The following is a 23570-nucleotide window of genomic DNA, read 5'->3' as shown; positions in this document are numbered from 1 at the left end:
GGGCTGGGGGTGTAGTTCGGAGGTAGAATGCCCCTGGGTTCCATCCCGAGTACCACAATATATGTATTAAAAATAAATAAGCCAGGCGTGGTGGTGCACACTGATAAGTAAAATAAAAAATTAATGCGAGTAAAATAAAATATAATGTGAGTATGGCGAAGTGTGAAAAACACGAGAGAGGTCCGGTACACGTGGCATGTAAAGTTTTAATGGCACGGCTCTCCCGGGGATCAGGGCGAGGCACTGTGGGGCCCGCGCGCCTGTCCGAAGCTTGAGGACGCGGGCTCTCCTTTTCAAGGTATGCATCTCGCGAGATGGGGGTTGAGATGGGGGTTTACTCGCAGGAACGCCCAAATCTCACGGGGTTTCAGCCCCTCCCTTGCCCTGCAGAGGTCATGTGACACAAAGTCACATGAGTGCAGGACCCAACTTATCACACACTTGTAATCCCTGCACTTGGAGGCGGAGACAGGAGGATCGCGCAGGTTCGAAGCCAGCTACACTGGCTTAAGAGACCCTGTTTCCAAATAAAAATATAAAATAGGTCTGGGAGTGTAGCCCGGAGGTAGAAGGGCTTCCGGGAACCCCAGTACCATAATAATAATAATAATAATAATAATAATAATAATAATAATAATAATAAATAAAAATAGGAGCCAGGCATAGTGGCACATGTTTATAATCCCAGTATGTGAGAGGCTGATACAGGATTTCAAGTTTGCAGCCAGCCTCAGCTACTTAGTGAGGCCCTCCACAACTTAGACCCTGTTTAAAAATAAAATATAAAATAGACCTGAAGGTATAGCCTAGAGATAGAAGGTCCCTGGGTTCCATCCCCAGTACAACAAAATAAGTTAATTAATTAAGTAAAAATAGGGATGGGTTGTAGCTTGGAGTAGAGGGCCCCTGGGGGTTCAATGCCCAGTATCACAAAAGAAGGAAAGAAAGAAGGAAAGAAAGAATTTGTAAAGAAGAGAGACCAGTCAGATCCATAATTTTATTGTCTCCATAAAGATATTAAGAGAAAAAAATCTAAATTTCAACAGTAAGATTTTTTTTGGGGGGGGGGGTTCCTGGAAGCCCTTCTACTTCCGGGCTACACTCCCAGACCTATTTTTTATATTTTTACTTGGAAACAGGGTCTCAAGCCAGTGCGGCTGGCTTCGAACCTGCACGATCCTCCTGTCTCCGCCTCCCAAGCGTGGGGATTACAAGCGTGCGCCTCCACGCCCAGCCTAACAGTAAGATTTTAAGATAGCCATGAAGATGAAAGTAAATAGATCCTAAAATAAACTAAAAAAAATCTATGTGTCCTTTCCAGAGAGTGGAGAAAACACTTTCCTATTTAGGAAGATTCTGCAGAGATGCCAAGGATGTAGGCAGTAATTGTTTTTAGCTAGTGCGCACATGCACCATCGCTCCCCTTTTTTGAGGGGGAGGAGTGCCAGGGATTGAACCCAGGGGTATTCTGCCTCTGAGCTATGTACCCCAGTCCTATTTCACTTTATTTTGAAACAAGGTCTCACTAAGTTGCTAAATTGTAGAGATCTGCCTCCATGTACTGGGAATACCACACACTATGCTTTTCTAGGTGTCAGGAGGCTTCCTATCAGAACCAAAACTAAGAATGCTAAATTCAAGTTGTCCACCAGATGGCCCTAATACATACTAAGTATCAGTAACCAGTGGAGCATCATGATAAAATAAGACAGGACATTTAATAGATCTGTGATTGAAGTCCTCTTCTGAGGGAGAAACTATGCAGTGGTCATCTAAAATTTTAATAATTATTACTAATTACCTAATACAATGGAGACTTGAACATGGGCTTTTATCTCCACTCCATTCCAACCCAAGAGAAAAGTAAAAATTATAAATTCACAGGGAAATAATGAGGCATGGTGGCCCAAGCCTGTAGTCCCAGTACTTGGGAGGCTGAGCCAGAGGATCTTAGGGTCAGAAAAAAAAAGAATAAATAAGCCAGGCGTGGTGGCACATGCTTGTAATCCCAGCATTTGGGAGGCTGAGACAGGAGGCTCAGAGTTTGCAGACAGCCTTAGTGAGGCCCTTTGCAACTCAGTGACACCCTGTTTCAAAATAAAGAATAAAAAATTAGGGCTGGGGTGTTGCTTGGAGATAGAAAGCCCCTGGGTCCCACCCCTAGTACCGCAAAGAAAGGCGGGGGGAGGGAGAGGATATCGCTGGGTTCAATCTCCAATACCACAAAAGTGAGTGGGTGAGAGAGGGGGATGGGATGGAGGGAGGGCGGGAGGGAATAGAGAGAAGGTAACAGATCAGATCACAGTTCTAGGAAGTTGCTGCCATGGTGACTGGGTGTGAATTGACCTCCTAGGAAAGCAAATGCCCTGTGTCCACAGAGGGGACTACTGAGAAGCCAGCCAGCTGCAGAATCAGGGCCCAAGTTTCCCCATCCTAGAAGGCAAGGGCCAGGGTGAGCGGCCTACAAGACCTCCCAGTCGAATAGGAGCTGGCTATGCCCCTGTCCTGGACTGTCACCCAGCCCACAGCCCACACAGCCCACAGCCCACACTGATCTCAGTTTGCGGAGCTGAGAGGGAAGGATTGATCACCATTCTCGTAAGAAGCTGGAAGATGGCTGAATGACTGACATCAGGTAATGCCACCATTGTTGATTTGGTTCCCGGCAGGTCCATATGTGTTGGGAGCTTCTGGCTATCTTTCTGTGGGTTTTTTTTTTTTTTTTTTTTTTTTTTTTTTGCGTGTGTGGTACTGGGGGTGGGAACCCGGAGGCTTTCTACCTCTGGGCTATACTTCTAGATCTATTTTATACTTTATTTGGAAACAGTCTCACTAAGTTGCTGAGAGCCTCACTAAATAGCTGAAGCTGACTTCGAACCTGTGTGATCCTCCTGTCTCAGCCTCCCAAGCGCTGGGATCACACGCGTGCGCCACCACGCCTGGCTCTCTTGGGCCTTTTTGACAGACGCAGACGGTTATTGTGGGCATCCTCAAAGCAGTGGACAGGAAGACTGCTAGAGCTGGTGAGGTCACCAAGTCTGCCTAGAAGGCTCAGCAAACATCCTCTAACTCTGCCACCTGCCCCAGTCTTTATCTATGGTGGAACAACAGTCTCAGAACTGTGTATCTCAATTGGCCGTTGAAGTTTAATAGTAAAAAACTAGTGATTAAGTGAATCATAAAACCTTCATAAGGAGCCAGGCATGATGGCTCATGCCTGTAATCCCAGTTACTTGGGAGGCTGAGGCAGGAGGATCACAGTTTTAAGGCCAGGTTAGGCAACTTAACCAGATCATGTCCCCAAATAAAAATTAAAAAGGGGATTTCTGGGAAGATGGTGGCCACCGCGGTCACATAGGCCACCGCGGCCACAGCAGCAATAGCTGGCAGTGGCCAAATAGGACAGGTATTCCTCTGAGAAACCCTGGACATCAGATTTTGGTTTAATATCTGATTGGGATAATATATAGAGACATTTATAGCGATGATCTCCTAACTAAAATATAAGAAAGAAGAGACGGACCAAGATGGTGGAGACCAGAGCAGCAGCGGTGGCCAGTATTCGGGAGACGTAGATAAAACCAATCCAACCTGCCTTGAACTGTTGGAGAAATCCCCCCCAAAAAAGACTGCTCCTGCCCCATATGCTCAGGAATTCTGGATAACCTACTATGTAAGAAAAATGCTCGGGAGAAGCACTTGCAGGTATATTATAAAATCACCCAAGAAGCCAGTGTGCCTGGAGGGAGACCTGTTAAGACAGCAGCAGACAAGTTTCCAGAGTTATGTAGAGGCCTTTAGAACATGGCCCAAATTAACTCTAACTTTCCATTTAGGAATGATTTAAATTGGCCCATGTGTGTTAACAGGGTGGCTTTGGTGTGTGTTGAGAACCAACTACAGGGGGCCTAAGTGAGGCCAGGAGATCAGTTAACACCTCAGTCATTTCCCTATTGTTCGGCCTCCTTGTTCCTGCCTTATGAGCAAAGTAACTTGGAAGCAAGGAATCTGCGTTTTGCTCTTTGCTTCTGCTTTCTTCAATGATTTTCTGTGTATAAAACCAACCTCCTCGGCTCAGCCCATCAGAACATTTGTTCTATTTTATAGACTGAAGCATTGCCCAACTCTAGAACTGCAAATAAAATTAAGGTTTCTAAACTAAATACAAGTATCGTCCTTTGAAACCGTTAGGAAAACACTTTTTTTTTTTTTTTTTTTTTTTGCGGTACCAAATCTGGAACCCAGGGTCTTTCTGCCCCCGAGCTACACCCCAGCCCTATTTTTTATTCTTTATTTTGAAACAGGGCCTGAGTTGCAAAGGGCCTCACCAAGCAGCTGAGGCTGTCCTCGAACCGCGATTCTTGTCTCAGCCTCCCGAATGCTGGGATTACAAGCGTGCGCCACCACGCAGGGCTACACACTTTTAAAATTCTGCAGTTCCTTTGTATGATCATTTGTGAAGGAGGAATAAAAGGATGCCTCAATCAGCAATGAAACATAAAGATAAATAAATCCCCAGCACCGAGCAAAACAAAATACATAACTTAAGAGAGAGAAGGGTGTGGGGGCTCTAGAAGAGAACCAAAACCAGTGAGGGGTAAAAACACAAGTGAGAGGACAAGCGGCAGCAGACACCCCCGCGCCGGAAGCGGGGCGGTGGCCAGAATTCCCTCTAGGACAGTCCCCAGAAACCTGTCAAGTGCAGACAAAGCCTCTGGACCTTGTGCGCTTACTTTATTTCCAACACATCCTGATTTCCACTGGGCTTTAAACAGCTTACAAAACTGTTAACCATTCCTTCAATCTCCGCTGTTTTCCGGGTAACCGAGCGGACACTAGAGCGAAGCGGAGCCCACCGCCCTCGCCGCGGCCGTTCCCGGTACCTGCACTGCAGGCCCGGGCGCCGATAGGGCGGGGTGCAGTGTCCTACCCACCGCGGATCACCAAGGCCGCCGCCCTCCGGGAGCGGGAAATAACCCAATTAACTAACGTACACTCCCAGCCGGGGCAGGGCAGACGCTACCGCAGGCGCCGCGCTGACGTCACAGGGGCCGGCCGCGGGGCACGGCGGGAGGGGCGCGCCGCGCATGCGTAGAGGCTAGCGGACGCGGCCTGCGCAGCTTAGATCCGGCTGCAGGATGGCGGAGGGAGCCGGGACCGCAGAATGGGGCGGTGCTACGCACGCAGTTCTTCCGGATGTACGCCGCTTTTCCGGTCGTCCTCGCGGCGCCGAGGTTCCGCTTCCTTAGAAGTGACGAAACTGCGCGCTCCGAGGTCGCCCCGCCCTGTGTGCGCGTGCGCAGTGGCCGAGGTGCTACCCGAGGGGCGGGGCCGGGAGGCTCGTTCGCGACCTGCTGGATCCAAGTGTAGACTTTTCGCCCAGGTTTAGAGAACTTCAGTTTTTTGTGTGTATGTGTGTGGTACTAGGGAATGAACCCAAGGACATACTACCTCCAAGCTGCACCCCCAGCCCTATTTTTTTTTTTTGCGGTACTGGGGATGGAACCCTGGGGCATTCTAATTCTGAGCTCCACCCCCAGCCCTATTTTCCTATTTTTTATTCTTATTTTGAAACAGGGTCTCACTGAGTTGCAAAGGGCCTCACTAAGTAGCTGAGGCTGTCTTCGAACCACGATCCTCCTGTCTCAGCCTCCCAAATGCTGGGATTACAAATGTTCGCCACCACGCTGGGCCCCAAGCCCTATATTTTATTATTTTATTTTTTTCCTGGTGTGTGTGTGTGGGGGGGTACTGGGGCTTTTCTACCTCCGGGCCAGTCACAGACCTATTTTATATTTTATTTGGAAACAGGGTCTAAGTTGCTGAGAGCCTCACTAAGTTGCTGAGGCTGGCTTTGAACCTGCACAGACCTCCTGTCTCAGCCTCCCAAGTACTGGGATTACAAGCACCACCACACCCAGCCTATTTTTTATTCTTTATTTTGAAACAAGGTCTTACTGAGGCTGTCCCTGAGCCAGTCATCCTATCTCAGCCTTCCAGTACTGTGATTACTGAGAACTTCAGGTTTTGTTTTGGGAGTTTCTTTTTGTGGTACTGGGGATAGAGCCCAAGGGCATTCTACGCGGCGGCGTAAGTCTCTGTGCGGTGGTCGTCTTCAAAGACTGCCCCGTTCCTGCTGCTAACCAGTCCTCGGCCGGCCACCGCTCTGCCCACTGTACACTGACGCGCGGCGCCGCGCAGGCGCACACGCCCGAGGGACTAGTTGGCGCGGCGTGCTGACGTCACGCGGACGCGCACGCGGCGTGAGGCGGCAGCGCGGTCACAGGCCTGCGCGCCGGGGGCTGTTAGTCTCGCCGGGCTGCGGCTGCGTCGGGGTGCGCGTAGCTCTCCGGCACCATGGCTTCCGGGCCTCACCCGACCGCGGTGGCCGCCGCCGCTGCCGCCTCGGCCGCCCCGAGCGCGGGGGGACCGGGCCCCGGCTCCGGCGCGCCCCCGGCGGGTGGGATCCTGATCGGCGACCGGCTGTACTCGGAGGTCTCGCTGACCATCGATCACTCGCTGATCCCCGAGGAGAGGCTGTCGCCCACGCCGTCCATGCAGGACGGGCTGGACCTGCCCAGCGAGACGGATCTGCGCATCCTCGGCTGCGAGCTCATCCAGGCCGCCGGCATCCTGCTCCGGCTGCCCCAGGTCAGCGCGGGCCCGCGGCCGGCGGGGGCCGGGATCGGGCGGCGGGAGGCCGGATCCGCGGCGGGGCGGGCGGGCGGCACAAAATGGCGGCGCGCCGGCCCGCCTGACCCCGCGCGATTCTCCTCCGTCTGCAGGTGGCGATGGCGACCGGGCAGGTGCTCTTCCACCGTTTCTTCTACTCCAAGTCCTTCGTCAAACATAGTTTCGAGGTGAGCCTTACGGGAGCGCGGGTGGAGAGGGGGCTCCTCCATCCGGAAGTGGGGAGGAGGCCGAGCGGGCGCCGGCTTTTCCCGAAAGGGAGTGGTTAGTGAGTTCAGGCCTTTGTACCTAATTCTCGTTCGCCCGGGAGGTGGGGCCCCGGGAACGAGCTTCCAAAACTAGAAAATGGATCCCGAGCACCCCCCCCCCAGCCCCGTACCCTCTTACCGACTTACTGCCGCACAATTCCGCTGAGACTTGGCCCTACCGCGAGTCCAAAGTTAAGCAGCTGCATTGGGCAATATAGAAAGTGAGCTGCTAGGGTGATCGTGAGCCTGCGGTCTAGAAATGTCGCTGTTGGGTTTGTTTGGTTCCCCACCAGAGTTCCAGAACATTGTGCGGTTTCTGGGTAAGAAAGTAAGTTCATTAGGACCGTGTGTGGTGGCACACGCGCTTTTAATCCCAGTACTTGGAAGGCTGAGACAGGAGGAACTCAGGTTCGAGGGCAACCCAGGGAGACCCGTTTCAAAATAAAAAGGGAAATAGAGCGTCCAGAGTTCGATTCCCACTAACAAGAAAAGGTTAAATTTTGAGGGAGGGGTGTGTTTTCCAATTTTTACTTTGTAACTCAGTAACCTAAAACTATTTTTGTCGATTTTTTTTTTAGATTGTTGCCATGGCCTGTATTAATCTTGCATCAAAAATTGAAGAAGCGCCTAGAAGAATAAGAGATGTGATTAACGTCTTCCACCACCTCCGCCAGTTGAGAGGAAAAAGGTAAGAATGGCAGTATTGAACACAGTGTGTCTTGTCACTACTATACTGTGCACCAATCATCAACTCAAACCATCTTTCTCTCAAGTCAGTATGGATGAAAAAACTGATTTTAATTTAGGTATTAAAACTCACAGGAACACTGATACTAAAATTAATTTGAAAAAATCCTAATTAACCAGTTATCTAAAAGTTTGTAGAGGCAGTTGCGTTATGGAAGTCCTAACAGTGCTGTGAAGCCAGTCCATTGACTTAAGATTAAACAAGAAAGGGAATACTTTGGCTCAAGTGTGTGTTCTGTAAGTTATTTCCCCCCCTCCCCTCTCTGGAAGACTGAAGGCTGGGCATATAAAACACTGTAGTTCAAGTTAATACTGTGGCAAAGTTCTGTGTAGATTGTTTTTCTACGTGAAGTCCCAGTTAATTCTTCATCAATTGAGGTTGGCTTTTGTTAAGAGTACTTCTCAACATTTGAACTACGATATATCGCATTTTACCGGATCTGAAAGGACTGCAGGATGATAAAGTTTGTGAAGTTTGAAGTCAAAGGGATTAAACAGGTATTTTGTTTCGGTCAGATACAGTGAGTGGGTTAGAAGAATAACTCATAAGATTTGAGTTGGATTTAGGTACAGGCCGTTTATTTGCTCTTGTAAGAGATTATATAGCTGGAAGTATCTTCGAGGTGTTGTGATAACTTCATGTGGGCCTCTGTTCATCTGAGGCAGTACAAAGTTTGTCGTAGGGCTTCCTGTCTATCTACAGGTGACTGATTTTGCTGCAGAAGGATATTTGTGGTGTAGATTAGCTTTATTGATTACTTTTTTAAGGAATTGTGGCGTCAGACAAATGTACTAAGCTTGAAAGGAGATGGTTAGAAAAAGATTGTAAGTTGTTCTGGGGATTGGGTGTTTAGTGACAAATCAGTATCCTACATTAGTAGTCCTTGTTAGTAGAATATAAGTTGGCTTTTATGAAACTATCCAGACAAGAAAATATTAAGTAATTTTAAAATGATGTTCCTACTCAAAAAGCCTGAGAAACTTATCTAGATACTTTTCATAGCATTTTTTAGTTTTCTTACATACGATTTTCTTCCTCATCTTCCAAATCACTATATTCAGGATTAATTTTTTATTTTGTTTAAAATATCTTTAGTTTCTTGTTGAGAAATCCTTGGGAAATGAGAATATTTCAAATTAGTATTTAGTATGGTCTGAACTTAAAAGTTGTTTTTAGAAATGTGGCTGATTTTCTTCAGGGTGTTTTTAAACAACATGACCTTAATACATGTCTTTTTGTAGTCAGAAAATTGCCTAAAGAAAGTAGTTTTGGGTAGTATTTGAATCATTGGGCCAGCTATTATATAATCATGTTTATTATTTTTGAAGTTTTCCTGTGATATGTTCCGTGATGTCAGTAATGGGGTATTATAAAAATCTTGAATTTAAAATAGTACCTCCTGACTGTGTCTGATATAACAGTGCTTTTTTTTTGGTCATTATTACAGAGAATTCTATTTTGTTTCAACCTTAGAAGTTCTGATTATAGCATGAAACTTAAAAGGAGTTAATTGCATGGAAGCCCCCCTTTTTAAAAGCAGGATGTAAAAGTGTTTCTATGCATATTACAAGTTTACTCAGACACGTAACTTGTATATGTCATTAACTTCAACTCTTTTTTCCCTTGCAACCGACTATACAGCGACCAGCTACATTTACCAAAGCCTGGGTGATGTGGAGTGGTACATAGAGATGAAGCTGTCGTCATGGCAACAGTGAGTGAAGTATCGAAAATCCCCAAGGAGAAGCCAGTGCTCTGAGAATAGGTCACTGGAATCGGGGACTAACAGGTTGGCCACTGGTGAACCATTTAGAAAAACTCCTGTTTCTTGTTAAAAGCTTTTGTCTTTGCTGTCCAAGTTATTAGAACCACAGCTTAGTAATTTTTTTTTTGCATAGGTAATTAGAAGGTATTATCAGTATTACACTTTGGTAAGGTAAAGCATATAATTTTGTCTTGATGTTGTTTGTTTTAGTTTGTGCATAACTTTAAATTATGTGGTGTTGGTAATTACGGGGGAGACATTCATAAAGCCTTCAGGTTATTGTTTTTCAGTCTTGGCTACACAATAGAATCACCAGAGGTGCTTTTTTAAAAAGTACCAATGTCTAGTCCTCAACCAGGGTCGTTTGGCCTATCCCTCTTTGATTTTATAATTTGCTTTTATGAGTTGTATTGTTACAGCAAAATAAAGGGTTTTTCTGGTTATTTTAAGGAGTCCATGTTAAGACTTAAAAGTTTGCCTCTTAAAAGAAAACCAACATTTTCAAAGACTGGTTTATCCACTCTTGCTGGTGACTATTGTGGTATTTTTAAATATATATCTACAGGCCATAAGAATTGGAAGCCTTAAGTGTGTTATTGTCATTTAGTCTAACTACTATCTGGAGTTTATTTCTGTCGTTACAGGTAGTTTTTTGTTTGTTTAGACACCTCAAATATATTTACTTTGAATTAGATGTTACAGATTTCTGTGTATTGAGTAGCATCTACCTCCTTTTATTGCTTCTCTGGTTTTACTATAGTCTCTTGAAAAAATAGTTCTAAAGTCTCTCCTCCTAACATGAGTGAGACTAATTAATTGTGTTTATATGTCCTAATTCTGAATTTTTTAGTTGTCTTTAAGTTGCATTAATCATGCTAAAGAAAAACAGCAGCTAGATAAACTTCATAAGGACCAAAGACCAAGATTTCCTAGTACTTGAAAATTGTTGCCACTTAAATTAATCAGGATGATCTTAATAGAAGCCCTGAGCAGAGGAAGGTGGCACCACATTCACATTCAGTAGTTTGAATGTTGATTTAAAAAAAAAAAATTCTTCCTAGCTGGGAGTGGTGGTGCACGCTTGTAATCCCAGCATTTAGGAGGCTGAGACCAGAGGATCGAGGTTTGCGGACAGCCTCAGCTACTTAGTGAGGCCCTCTGCAACTTAGTGAGACCCTGTTTCAAATTAAAGAATAAAAAATAGGACAGGGAGTATAGCTCAGAGGTCAGATGCCTCTGGGTTCTATCTCTAGACCCACACAGAAAAAAAATTCTTCCTGAGTTTTCCTATGACTTTTATATGTGGTGGTACACACTTGTAATCCTAGTACTTGGGGAGGCCTAGACAGGAAGGTCACAGGTTCAGAGCCAGTGTTGCCAACAAAGCCAGGCTCTCAGAAACCTAGTGAGACCCCGTTTCCAAATAAAGAAATAAAAATTGGACTGGGGGTGTAGTTTGGAGGTAGAATACCTCTAGATTAAATACCAGTACCAGTAAAATATATAGATTTTCTGTCTCAAGAGATTTTTAAGTGCCACATTTTTAAACAAATCAATCTGTACTTGATTGGGGAAGAAATTCTAGCACCTTAATCTTAATTTAGTATTTTGCTATAAAAGTACTAATTGGTACTGTTACATAAAGGGAGCTCTTGCTAGCTGTGTGTGGTGGTGCATGCCTATTTATTCCAGTATATGGAAGGCTGAGACAGGATTGTAAGTTTAAGGCCAGCCTCAGCAACTTGAGACACTATTTCATAAAATAGGACTGAGGGTATTACAATACCTCCAAGGTAGAATCTCCTGGGTTCAGTCTCCAGTACAAAAAAATAAAAATAAGTAAAAACAAGAAAAAAAACAAAAAACCCTTGCTTAAGTCCTTTTCTGGACCCTTTGCTTACTGCTGATTTCTGGAGAGAAAACGTTGTATTTCTGATACAAAATGGTCCCTATAAGGTAGTTAAAATTTGTGTTCTTTGGTCCTTTGATTTGTGAGGTAAATCCATTCTGATGACGATAACATATATTCACAGAAATAATTGAAAACTTAGTAATAGCAGAACTAAGCAAGGAGTTGAGCATATCAGCAGATCTAAGTAAGGAGTTGAGCATATCATTGCATTATGGTAAAATAGTGGGTTTGTTTTTAGGACTCTTGAAGTAAAAAAAATAGAAGTAAAAATTTGGGCAGCATAGATGGAAAATAGTGTAAGTAGACCTACAGTGACGAGGCCTGGTTTGGGGCCCTGTGGTAGCTATAATTCAAGTAAGTGTTGAGCTGCATAATTGCAAGAAATAAATTTTATCACCATTGAAAGGCAACTTTAAAACATGTTTGGTTATAAAAGCATAGGTAACTTTAATCATTATAAATGGTTAAAAAGAGAACTTTGCTTTCTTAAAATTGTGTTCTTGTAGGGATTTTAGTGGTACAGTTTTCTTTCTGGATTGTAGGGGTAAGAGTTTAAAGCATTAGGAGACAAAAGCATTCTATAGTGCCAGTGAAAGAAAGCGTCAGACAACTAGTCAACCATTTGAGCATTTGAATTGAATTTGTTTCTCCTCAAATTTCCTGTAATACAAGGCTGAAGAGCTTTGCAATATGTTTTTGTGTATATCCCGATTTCTCTTGTGTTAAATTTTGGGGTTTTTTTCTCCAGAGCATTGTTTAGCCTGTTGTCCTGATAAAATGTCTCCATCATTATCTTAGTGTTACAGAATAGCCCATTCCTAGAATTGGTGGCCTCATTCCGTACACCTTTTGTAATGGGTATTGAGTTTAGTAAAGGAAATGTTATTATTTTACTCTTTTTAAATATTGTCAGCTCTGCTAACTTTGATTTAATGTAATTTGATAAAACTATAGAATAATTAGGTTATAGCATTCCAGTTCTGTGAAGAAAAGAAAGGAAAATATGTCAGCTTGTCCTTTACTCTGATTAAAATAAAAGGATGGAAGTGTTTAATGTTGCTGATTTCAAATTGTTTTCTCACTTTATCAAGTGGATGTATTTAAAGTTTCCTTAATGTGATTACATAGCTAGGTGTGGTGCACACCTGTAATCCAAGTACTTAGGCTGGGACAGGAGGATCACAGGTTGAAGGTTAGCTTCAGCAACTTAGTGCGACATGTTTTCAGTATAAAACAAGTAACACTGGGGATGTGCTTACTATAGAACCCCGCTGGGTTCCTCCCTAGTACCATGCACACATAAAAATGTGATTGCTGTAAGTATTGGGAATTAGAATCTTAAAAATAGATGTTGTACTGGGCATAGTGGAGCACTTTTATAACCCCATTACTTGGGAGTCTCTAATTCCAGTACTTGGGAGTCAGACAGGAAAATCCTCCAGTCCTAAGCAACTTAGTGAGACCCTATTTCCAAATAAAATATAAAATAGAGCTGGGGTGTAGCTCAGAGGTACAATACCCCTGGGTTCAATCTCCAGCACCACCACCAAAGGAATAGAAAAGAGATGTTGTGCTTTGTCCAAAATAAAAACTCTTAAATCTTTGATTCTGAATTGAGTATGTGGGAAAGTACTTAAATAGTCTACCCATATACTTAGCCATATAGTCACATCTTAATAAAAATGTAAAGAAATAACTTTTTTGTTTGGATTTTAGAATGTATTAAAGGACGCAGTAAACTTTATAGACTTTTAAAATGAAAGCTATTTCATGTTCTAAGTAAATGCTGATTTAAATTTTTAAGACCTACGTATGGTGTCTTTTAGTGCACATGATTGGTTTTTTTCCTGTACAAAAAAACACCACCACTGGGGACATCATTATTTCTGTGTGCTGTTTTCAAAGCACTGGATGCTGACATATCTAGTCTTTAATATAGAAGCTTTTGAAGCTGCCAAGATTTAGTCTGGCACAGAGTATCCTCACGACTTTTTTTGTTCTTGTGCATTGCATACTAAAATACTGCCTGTGACTACATCCATGACCAGACTTAGCCCTGGAACTTAACGATGGATTTTGGACTTGTACTTTAGAAGATTTTGGCAGTTGAGATAAATCTTGAATTTTCACTTTGCACTTTTTTTAAGCAGTGATGGTATGGTCTTAAGAACAATTGGTTTAAACAACCCCCTTTCCCAGAGAAATCTGAAGTAGCTGTCTGCTCTTTTCCTCGTTTTTATTTTGGCTGTAAACTAAGAGTTGATATTAAATGAGTAAAATATTGTTCTTACGAGAATTTATAAGACTGCAAATTTTCTTAAGAGTACATTAGTCGTGTCATTGGTAAGTATCTTTGGAGGCTAATGAGGTTTGTGGTAATCATGGTATCATGAAGCAAAGTATCTAAATCCAAGATGAGAAAAATGAACAAGGATGATAAACCCAACTGTGTTAGTGATTTTATTGTTACTGTTGTTAGAATTGAGTTGGTATTTTTAGGAATTTAGTTTAAATGTACGGATTTAATTAGCATAACTTGGACAGCACAAGATTAATGCTTTAACTTGTTAGCAGGAGTTTAAAAAGCTGGTTTCTGTTGCCAATAGTTGGTTGGAAGGGAAAATGGAGATGCCACAAATAAAATTTTTTGGATGTGCAAAACAGTTTTGATTTTATTTCTTACAAACTATAGGACTCCAAGCCCCCTGATCCTTGATCAGAACTACATTAACACCAAAAATCAAGTTATCAAGGCAGAGAGGAGGGTGCTAAAGGAGTTGGGATTTTGTGTTCATGTCAAGCATCCCCATAAGGTGAGTTGTAGATTAGAGAAATTGTATTTCGTAAGTACCAGGGCCTTTTGGAAGTTTTTATTTTACTTGAGTTTATATTATACATATAACCTTGGTTTTACAAAACATTCTTTGGAGGTTGAGAATTATCCACAAAGTGGAAGTCATAGCATACGTTCAAATCTTCACTCTTAAATGTGATTCGAGTTTTCCCACCTAGAAAATAGATGGTAGTATGCTTTATCCTGAGGAATGAATAACATCTTCTCCTAGGTAGGAGCCAGGCATAGCAGCACGTACTGCTAATCCCAGCAACTTTGGAGGAGGATAGCAAGTTCTAGGCCACCTTAGGCAATTTAGCAAGACCTTGTCTAAGAAAAGTAAATGACAAAATTGTAAAGTGAGAGGGTTAGGGATGTTAGCTCAGTATTCACCCTCAGTTCAATGCCCAATGACATATATATATATGAAATATATATATATATATTTTTTTTTTAAGGGGCCCAGGTGCTCACTGTTAACATTACTGAAAATTTGTACGTTTTCCTCAGTGTCTCTTAGCTTTCATGTTATCAGTGTGGCACAGTGATTATGAGAGTGGGTGCCTGGATCAGGACTTCTATCTGGGTTAGACACGTGGCTCTGCTGTTAACTAACATTGCTCAACTTTCACTTTCTAAAATTGTGAAATTGAAAATAATGGCAGTAGGGGTCCAGAAACACTTGACGTGGACTGAGTTGAATGCTTGTGTGTAATCTTTACATACTTAACTGTGGTAAGCTTTACTGCAGCAGTGTTAGTGTTTACTTACTGCAGTATTCATACTTAGCATGACAAAATTTATTATAGCTTAGAAACACCATGGGTTTTTTTCTTAAATCTAAAATGTACCTTGGTAAATTAGATGAAATAATATAGCACAGTGCCCATTGCATAGTAAAGTATAAAAGATGTTTGAGTGTGTTTATCATTGTTTCTCATAAAATTTTTATCATTTTGTCTGTACCTGTAAATATAATTTTGGGCATACTTGTAAACAATTTTTATAGAATCTGGTAACATAGTAACTCATATTGCACCTCCAGTGCATTTTAGGTTGGTCTATGTTATTTGCAATGTAGAGAAGTAAAGCTTGTGTCTGACATTTTTAGTTACTTAATTCATTTGAACTCTGCTCTGAAAGAACCACCAGTGTAGCTAAATTGAGTTTTTCCCCTTGTCCTTCAGATCATTGTTATGTATTTACAAGTCTTAGAATGTGAACGGAACCAAACCCTGGTTCAAACTGCCTGGTAAGTTGCTTTTTTATATTTCTTTCCTAGCCAGGAAAACAGAAGCAGAAATAAAGTAAGTTTCATTTTCCCTTTCCAAAATAATGAGAAGGTTTGGGGGGGCTTTTTTGTTTTTTTTTTTAACTGAAAGGTAAATAATGCTTATTTCTGCTTCCTGTTTTCTTGGCTTGACTAATTACTTTTAATGGAGAACTCAATTTAACTTTGTTCTTTTTTCTACTCTTTAATTAAAGGGTAGTCCATGATGGTAAGTCATAGAACTCTGCCCTCTGCACTTCAGCCCATGACCTCAGGATGGCCTGATTGGCTGCCCTGCTCTCCAGCCAATCCAGTGCAAGCTCTCATCCGAGATTCACTGAAGTGGTCCATATCCATCTGGCAGCATCTTCTAGTTCTGTCGGGGTGTCAAAAGGATTTGTATATTTGCTTCTAGAAGTAACGATTCAACATGCCAATGTATATATGTATACCTGTAACTATCAACATGAATAGTTCATTTTTGGTAGATTTGTTGTCCAGCCAGTATGAATTAAATGGTTTTTAAAATTAGGACTTTGACTAAATTTCTATGTATAGCATGATTCTATCAAAAAGAGGCTACAACTTACAGCTGTAAATGAACATCTGTTCCCATATTGGGTTAAGTTATAGCTGCTGAACTATTGTAGGCAGTCATTCTAAAAGTAGTTACTTCATTTCTAAAAGAGAAGTTAATATTATTTAAATGCTTTTGAACTTGGACGTTTGAGATGCAGATATGATTTACAGTGCTAAGATCAAGCAAGGAGATTGTGGTTCATCCACGACTGTTTTCCTAAGACTGTTGATATGCAAGATGTAAGCAGTTTTTACATTCTGGACTTCTCTATTGAGATGCCATTTTTTTACGACTGCCATACATCTTTTGGACTCAGTAAATGTTAGTAATGTTAGAAAAGCCTCATTGCTTTTATAAAATGCATGATTTTTAATGTTTTTAAATGCTGATTTTAGGAGTTTTATGAGTATAAGTATTTTTAAGGAAATAATTCATTTTATTTCAACTTAAGCTTTAAACAACTTGTACAGTTTATTAGTTTAGGAATATTGTGGGTAGGGCTCACTAAAAATTCTAGCAGCTTATTAAAGATTTTTATTGCTTTTATTTATATACATAGTTGAAAAAAGGTATGTAAATAAAGCTGTTATGCTTATATAATATATCCTCTTCCCACCTAGGTTTTCTAAAGTAGCTTAGTTTTCTTAATTGTAAATGTAACTTGGTGGATTATTACTAAAAATGCCTTTTTGCCCCTGTCACATTATTTTGAATTTTTGAAAGAACTTGTTGACACTGCTTTTCATTGTGGATAAAGGAGAGATGGTCAATAATAATGGCTTGAAGTTTTATTGGTTTCTCTTTTCTGAGATTAATCATGTCAGAATTTACTTTTCAAAGCATTGCTTTTTTATAGAAATGCACTAAGAATTTGGGGGTAAGTTCTGTATTGCTAATAATGTGCATTATTTGAAAGGGCTTTGGTCACATATTAGGACAACTGAGAGTGGGCATTCTTTTGCTGTTTTATTTATTTATTTTTTTTAATTATATGCTAGATTATATAAGAGAAGAAAAAAGAATAAAGTAGATTGAGTCTCCAATTTTATGTAAGCTGCAGAACAGCTGGTTGGTTTGCATTCAAAGCTTATAGTCCAAATATTTTTCAGGAATTATATGAATGACAGTCTTCGAACCAATGTTTTTGTTCGCTTTCAACCAGAGACTATAGCATGTGCTTGCATCTACCTTGCAGCTAGAGCCCTTCAGGTAGGTGTATGTAGCCTATTTGGTTTAGGACAGATTGCAGGAGTTAAATGGTTCTGGTAAGAGCTGGTACAAATTTAAACAATTTTTTTTTTTTTTTTTTTTTTAATGGTTTAGATTCCATTGCCAACTCGTCCACATTGGTTTCTTCTTTTTGGTACTACAGAAGAGGAAATCCAGGAAATCTGCATAGAGACGCTGAGGCTTTATACCAGGAAAAAGGTAATTTCTGTTTACCCAAGTTAGTGCCAAGAAGGTAAATGATAATAAAAGGGAAATATTAACTTCATTTCTCTCCAACAGCCTAACTATGAATTATTGGAAAAAGAAGTAGAAAAAAGAAAAGTAGCTTTACAAGAAGCCAAATTAAAAGCAAAAGGATTGAATCCAGATGGAACTCCAGCTCTGTCGACTCTTGGTGGATTTTCTCCAGCTTCTAAACCATGTAAGATATATTCAAAACTGAAGTGAGTTGGGAGCACTGGAAGTAGAACATTTAACAGTTACGTAGAAACAGTGTTAACCTGTTACCCTTTTAATTTGTTAAAGGTGGTACTTGGAATCAGTACTTTAAGTTTGGAAACAACTTTGGTGATCCTTTAAATTCGTTAGTTAACACTTGATAATTATGTCTTTTAAAAGCATCACCAAGAGAAGTAAAAGCTGAAGAGAAGTCACCAATCTCTATTAATGTGAAGACTGTCAAAAAAGAACCTGAGGACAGACAGCAGGCTTCCAAAAGCCCTTACAATGGGTGAGTGTACTTGAATTGGGAAAACTGGTTTGAGGAGTCTTTTGAGTTCTTACTTTCTAACATACGGAACTAAAATGTTGTGGTTTTTTTGAAGTGTAAGAAAAGACAGCAAGAGAAGTAGAAATAGCAGAAGTGCAAGTCGGTCGAGGTCAAGAACACGATCACGTTCCAGATCACATACTCCAAGAAGACAGTAAGTGAATGATTCCTTAGGGAAAGAAGTCTTATCTGTGGTTATAATGGTTATTACTTTTTAAATGATTAGACATACTTTGTTTTCAAGGTTAGGCTAGGCTAGGCTTTTAACATATGAGAGACATTATGAGATGGGAGCTTGAGAATTTTTTTTTTTTTTTGGTGGTGTATCTTATACATGTTTTGTTCAACTCGCAGTTGAACAACCCAGGGTCTTTCTGCATATACTAGGAAACACTGACTAAGCTAAATCTCAGTCCTTGTGATGTGATGTGATGTCCTTTTTTTTTTTTTTTTTTTTTTTTTTTGGTGGTATGAACCGCAGAGACATTTTAACTGTCAAGCTATACCCCTTTCGTGGGTTTGTTGTTGTTGTTGTTGTTGTTGTTGTTGTTGTTTTTGTGGTACTGGGGATAGAACCCAGGGGCCTTCTACCTCCAGGCTACACTCTCAGACCTATTTTATATTTTATTTGGAAACAGGGTCTCTTAAGCCAGCTGAGGCTGGCTTTGAACCTCCGTGATCCTCCTGTCTCAATCTCCCAAGCACAAGGATTACAAATGGGGATTACAAGCTTGCGCCACCACACCCAACTATTTTATTTTGAAAGAGAGTCTTGCTAAGTGGCTGAGGTTAGCTTCAAAACTGTTGTCCTCCTACTAAGTGTTGTGGATTACAGGCATGTATATCCATGCCTGGCTTTCTTTTGTGATGTATTTTAGTGGCATTTTAATTTGTTTTCTCCCCTGTTTTTTGGAAAAGTATAGGGACTGCCCACAAACTGTTATGGAGTTATATATTCTGTTTTTTGTAAAAACAGTGTCCCGTTCAGTTTGTTAGAAAATGAGCTGGGCATGGTGGCGCACTCTTGTAATCGCAGCACTTGGGAGTCTGAGACTGGAGGACTGTGGTTTACAGACAGCCTTGGCTACTTAATGAGGCCCTTTGCAACTCAGTGAGACCCGGTTTTAAAATAAAGAATAAAAAATAGGGCAGGGGGTGTAGCTTGAAGTTCAAATGCCCCTGGGTTCCATCCCTACCCCACCCCCCCAAAAAAGAAAATGAATTTTGTGTATTTGTGTTACTGAGGTTTGAACTTGGACATACTACCTCCAAGCTATAGCCCTAGCCCTATTTTACTTTTTTGAAGCAGCCTTACTAAGTTGATGAGTCTCACTCTTTGCTAAGGCTGTCCTGTAACCTGCAATCCTGTATCAGCCTTCCAAGGACTGGGATTACAGGCATCTCTCCCACCATGCCCAGCTAAATTGAATATTTTTCTAACGTCTTATTAATTAATAAAGTTAACCAAAGCCAAAAACCTTTCCTAGTTAGCTTTATAATTAGATGCAAGCCCTTTGAAGTGTCCATTGTCTTAATATGTTACAGATTTGGAAGGGGAGAAAATAAGGGGTAGAGAGGTTCAGAAGAGTCCTCAGTTCTGGCCCCTCATTGATATAGCCTATTGTTTGGAACCTGTTTGTGAGCAACAAACGATAGAATCTATTCCCTTAGAAACTGAATCTAAACCTCAAATTTTTATTATCCAAGTTACAATAATAGGCGGAGTCGGTCTGGAACCTACAGCTCGAGATCAAGAAGCAGGTCCCGCAGTCACAGTGAAAGCCCTCGAAGACATCATAATCATGGTTCTCCTCACCTTAAGGCCAAGCATACCAGAGATGATTTAAAAAGTTCAAATAGACATGGTCACAAGAGGAAAAAGTCCCGTTCTCGATCTCAGAGCAAGTCTCGTGATCACTCAGATGCTTCCAAGAAACACAGGCACGAAAGGGGACACCATAGGGACAGGCGCGAGCGGTCTCGCTCCTTTGAGAGGTCGCATAAAAGCAAGCACCACGGTGGCAGCCGCTCAGGACACAGCAGGCACAGGCGCTGACTCCCTCTGAGCCCGCATCGGGTCCTGGTTTTACCTGTCTGCAGTGTGGTGTATGGACTCGCAGTCAAAACATTAAAAGCAAACTGATTAGGATTTGATTTCTTAAAAACCTCTAGGTTTCTAGAAACACTGAGAACATTTTCTTTTCAAAGGAACTATGTTAATTTTTTTTGCACATTAAAATGCCCTAGCAGTATCTAATTGAAAACCATGGTCAGGTTCAATTGTACTTTATTATAGTTGTGTATTGTTTATTGCTATAAAAACTGGAGCGTGAATTCTGTAAAAATGTATCTTATTTTTATACAGATGAAAATTGCAGACACTGTTCTATTTAAGTGGTTATTTGTTTAAATGATGGTGAATACTTTCTTAACACTGGTTTGTCTGCATGTGTAAAGATTTTTACAAGGAAATAAAATACAAATCTTGTTTTTCTAAACTGCTTCAAATATCTTATTTAAATAAATTATTAAGCAAAACTTTAATAGTAAAATGGCTGAGTTTCTGACAAACCTATTGTGCTGCTTCTATTGCTATAGTTTGGGATTATTAAATGTAATTCTTAACTGCATTGTGAGCTTTGTGTGTGTGTGGTACTGGGATTGAACCCAGGGACATTACACCTCTGAGCTATACTCCCAGCCCTTTTTTTTTTTTTTTTATCTTAAAATGGGGTCTCCTATGAGAGTCGCAATACTTACAGAGGCTGTCTGCAAACCTGAAATCCTTTTGACTCATCCTCCCAAGTACTGGGGTTAAAGGTGTGCACCATCACACCCAGGTAATTCTGAGCTATTTGTTAAATCTTCATTGTAAATATGGGAAAAGTAAATGAGTTTGGCTCAGTAATAATGTTATATCCTAAGTGCTAAAATGAAAACTGAATTGTACTAAAATTGATTTTAAATTTTAAGTACCATTTCTACATGAACTTCCCTAAACCAAAACCTTTGAATATGTGACCTAAATAAGACCCAATGTTAAGACATTTTTGTATAATTTGGATGAGTTTACCTAGGATAGCAGAATATAATAAGGTGAGGCCACTTAGACTGCCTATCAAGTTATATTGACAGTTATTTTTTCCCCAACATACTAGAAATGAATTTAGAGGTCTTTGTCTTTTTTTGGGGGGGAAGAATACTAGGGGTTGAACCCCAGGGGCATTCTACCTCTAAGCCCCACACATATACATCCCCCCAGCCCTTTTTTCTTCCCCAGGCTGCTGAGGCTATTTTCAAACCTGCAATCCTCCCTCTTGTTTCAGCACTGGGATTATAGTGTACTACCACACCCAGCAAAGATTTATTAGTACATCGTGTGCGTACATTTTAGTGGAAATCATTCTATTTATACATGCATATAATAGTTTGGTCCATTCCATTTTTCTTTTTTTTTTTCCTGTTTACTACCTCTTCCTCCTGCTTTCCTTTTTATTGTCTGTGTGTGTGTGTGTGTGTGTGTGTGTGTGTGTGTGTGTGTGTGTGTGTGTACATGCGCAGTATTAAGGATCAAACCCAGGGGCATTCTACCTCCAAGTTACACCCCAGCCCTATTATTTATTGTGGTACTGGGGATGGAACCCAGGGGCATTCTACCTCCAAGATACACTCACAGCACTATTTCTTATCCATATTTTGAAACAGGGTCTTTGAGTTGCAAAGGGTTTCTCTCACTAAGTAGCTGGTGCTGGCTTTGAACCACAAGCCTCTTGTCTCAGCCTCCCAAGCACTGACTGGGATTACAAGTGTGTACCACCATGCCTGGCTTTTTATTTTCATGAGATCACCCTTTTTTTTTTTTCTCTTTAGTGCCCACACTGAAAACAGGACTCTTGACTCTGAGGAATTCAGAACCTCAAAAAGTACTTTATAGGTTCCACTGCTTCCAATTTTAAAGGTTTTTTTTTTTTTTTAACCCACTTTGGTTACTTACCTTGTCCACCAGACAGCTCCAAATGATTTGCAGTTTCCAAAAATCAAATATTACCCACAAAGAGGAAGATCACTGCCCGAAGGATGTAAGCTGCTGAAGAGGACACTGAAAAAACCTACCAGTGGCAAGCGGTGGGGCTGGAAAACATGGCGACCCATGGTGAGGAGTGCTGCGAGGACATGATTCATTTGGGTAGAAGAGTGTCCGGTATGCTACTGAAAACTTTAGAACTAAAAAATAACTAGAATTTAATTGCAGAAGCCAACATGGCCTAATGTGAATTAGTAATTTATGCTTTTTTTTTTTTTTTGGTACTGGGGATGGAACCCAGGGGCATTCTACCTCAGTGCTATACCGGTAGCCCTAGTTTTTATTCTTTGTTTTGAAGCCGGGTCTCACTGAGTTGCAAAGGGCCTCACTGAGTAGCAGAGGCTATCTACAAACTGCGATCCTTCTGTCTCAGCCTCCCAAATGCTGAGATTACAAGCATGTGCCACCATACCCAGTTTAACAGATGTTTTTGATGTAGATTTTGTTATTTTTTATTGTGGTATTGGGGATTGAGTCCAGGAGCCTTTTACCTCCAGGCTAAATACCTCCAGGATAAGTCCCCAGCCCTTTAAGGCTGGCTTAGAACCTGCAATTCTGTCTCAGCCTCCTAAGTACTAGGATTATAGGTGTGGGTCACCACACCCGGCTAACTCATACTAATTTGAAAGAGGGTATATAATGAAGACTTTCTGCATGACTCTTTTTTAGCTTAAGAAAATATATTAGTGGATACTATGTTCCCAGACTTAGTTTTATTTCTGTTAATGAGCTATAAATTGCTAATTTTGAAGAATATAAGCTTTCTCTAAAAAGTTAACAGTTTCCTTTCATGACAGGCTTTAAAGGAAGGCAAAGGCAAATGTCCACGAGGGTCTCTTAAATTAATCTTTAATTATTAGTGTTGTCTAATGTATGTGCTTTCTCCTTGCTTGGAAATAGACTTATGAGGAAGGGTCCTCTGTGAGGAAGGGGACTTGAGGAGAACTCACCTATATGTAGGGTGAGGTTGGTATTGTTAAAAGTGTGTCCAGTGATGGCTTTGTAGACAAGAACATCTTTCAGTATCCTAATTTTCATATTGCTGTGATGTTAGTGAAACAGCTTTTTAGGTTCTCATCAGATTCACAACCTTTACGCTACTCTTAACTGTTAAAAATTTTAAAGTAAAATATGCATTTTCAAACTTTATAGCGGAGCATTTCGAAGATAAGAGTAGAGCTATATATCATAGCTTCAAAAATAATGATAAATCAGTGTTCATCCACAAATGTGGCTGTTGATACCCTTTGAATTCATCAATCAACCCCATCGTTATTTGGAAGAAAATTGAACATGAATGATTTAATTCAAATTTCAGTCCAAAAGGTAAGAACTTCTAAAACATAACTGCAATAACTTTTTTTTTTTTTTTTTTTTTTTTTTTCCGGTACTGGGGATGGAACCCAAGGCCCTTCTACCTCCGAGCTACACCCGCAGCCCT

General features: G+C 41.2%; 1 protein-coding gene across 2 annotated transcripts; it reads left to right on the top strand.

Annotated features, from left to right (window-relative positions):
- Positions 1-6357: 6357 nt before the first annotated feature.
- CCNL1 (cyclin L1) lies at positions 6358-20101 on the top strand (the record flags this gene model as incomplete). Of its 2 annotated transcripts, XM_080695488.1 has the most annotated exons (11): positions 6358-6651; positions 6786-6860; positions 7517-7626; positions 14056-14176; positions 15384-15448; positions 17156-17255; positions 17370-17474; positions 17556-17697; positions 17895-18006; positions 18101-18199; positions 19753-20101. In XM_080695488.1, 11 exons carry the CDS (start codon positions 6358-6360, stop codon positions 20099-20101), a joined length of 1572 nt encoding a protein of 523 aa, XP_080551614.1. The 2 variants fall into 2 exon arrangements, with proteins under 2 accessions (XP_080551614.1, XP_080551615.1); XM_080695489.1 differs by lacking the exons at positions 6358-6651; positions 6786-6860; positions 7517-7626 and adding an exon at positions 9378-9400.
- Positions 20102-23570: the final 3469 nt, after the last annotated feature.

The sequence above is a fragment of the Muscardinus avellanarius genome, assembly GCF_963383645.1.
Source record: "Muscardinus avellanarius genome assembly, chromosome: 5".
Taxonomy (NCBI): domain Eukaryota; kingdom Metazoa; phylum Chordata; class Mammalia; order Rodentia; family Gliridae; genus Muscardinus; species Muscardinus avellanarius.
This window is presented reverse-complemented; position numbering and strand designations above follow the sequence as displayed.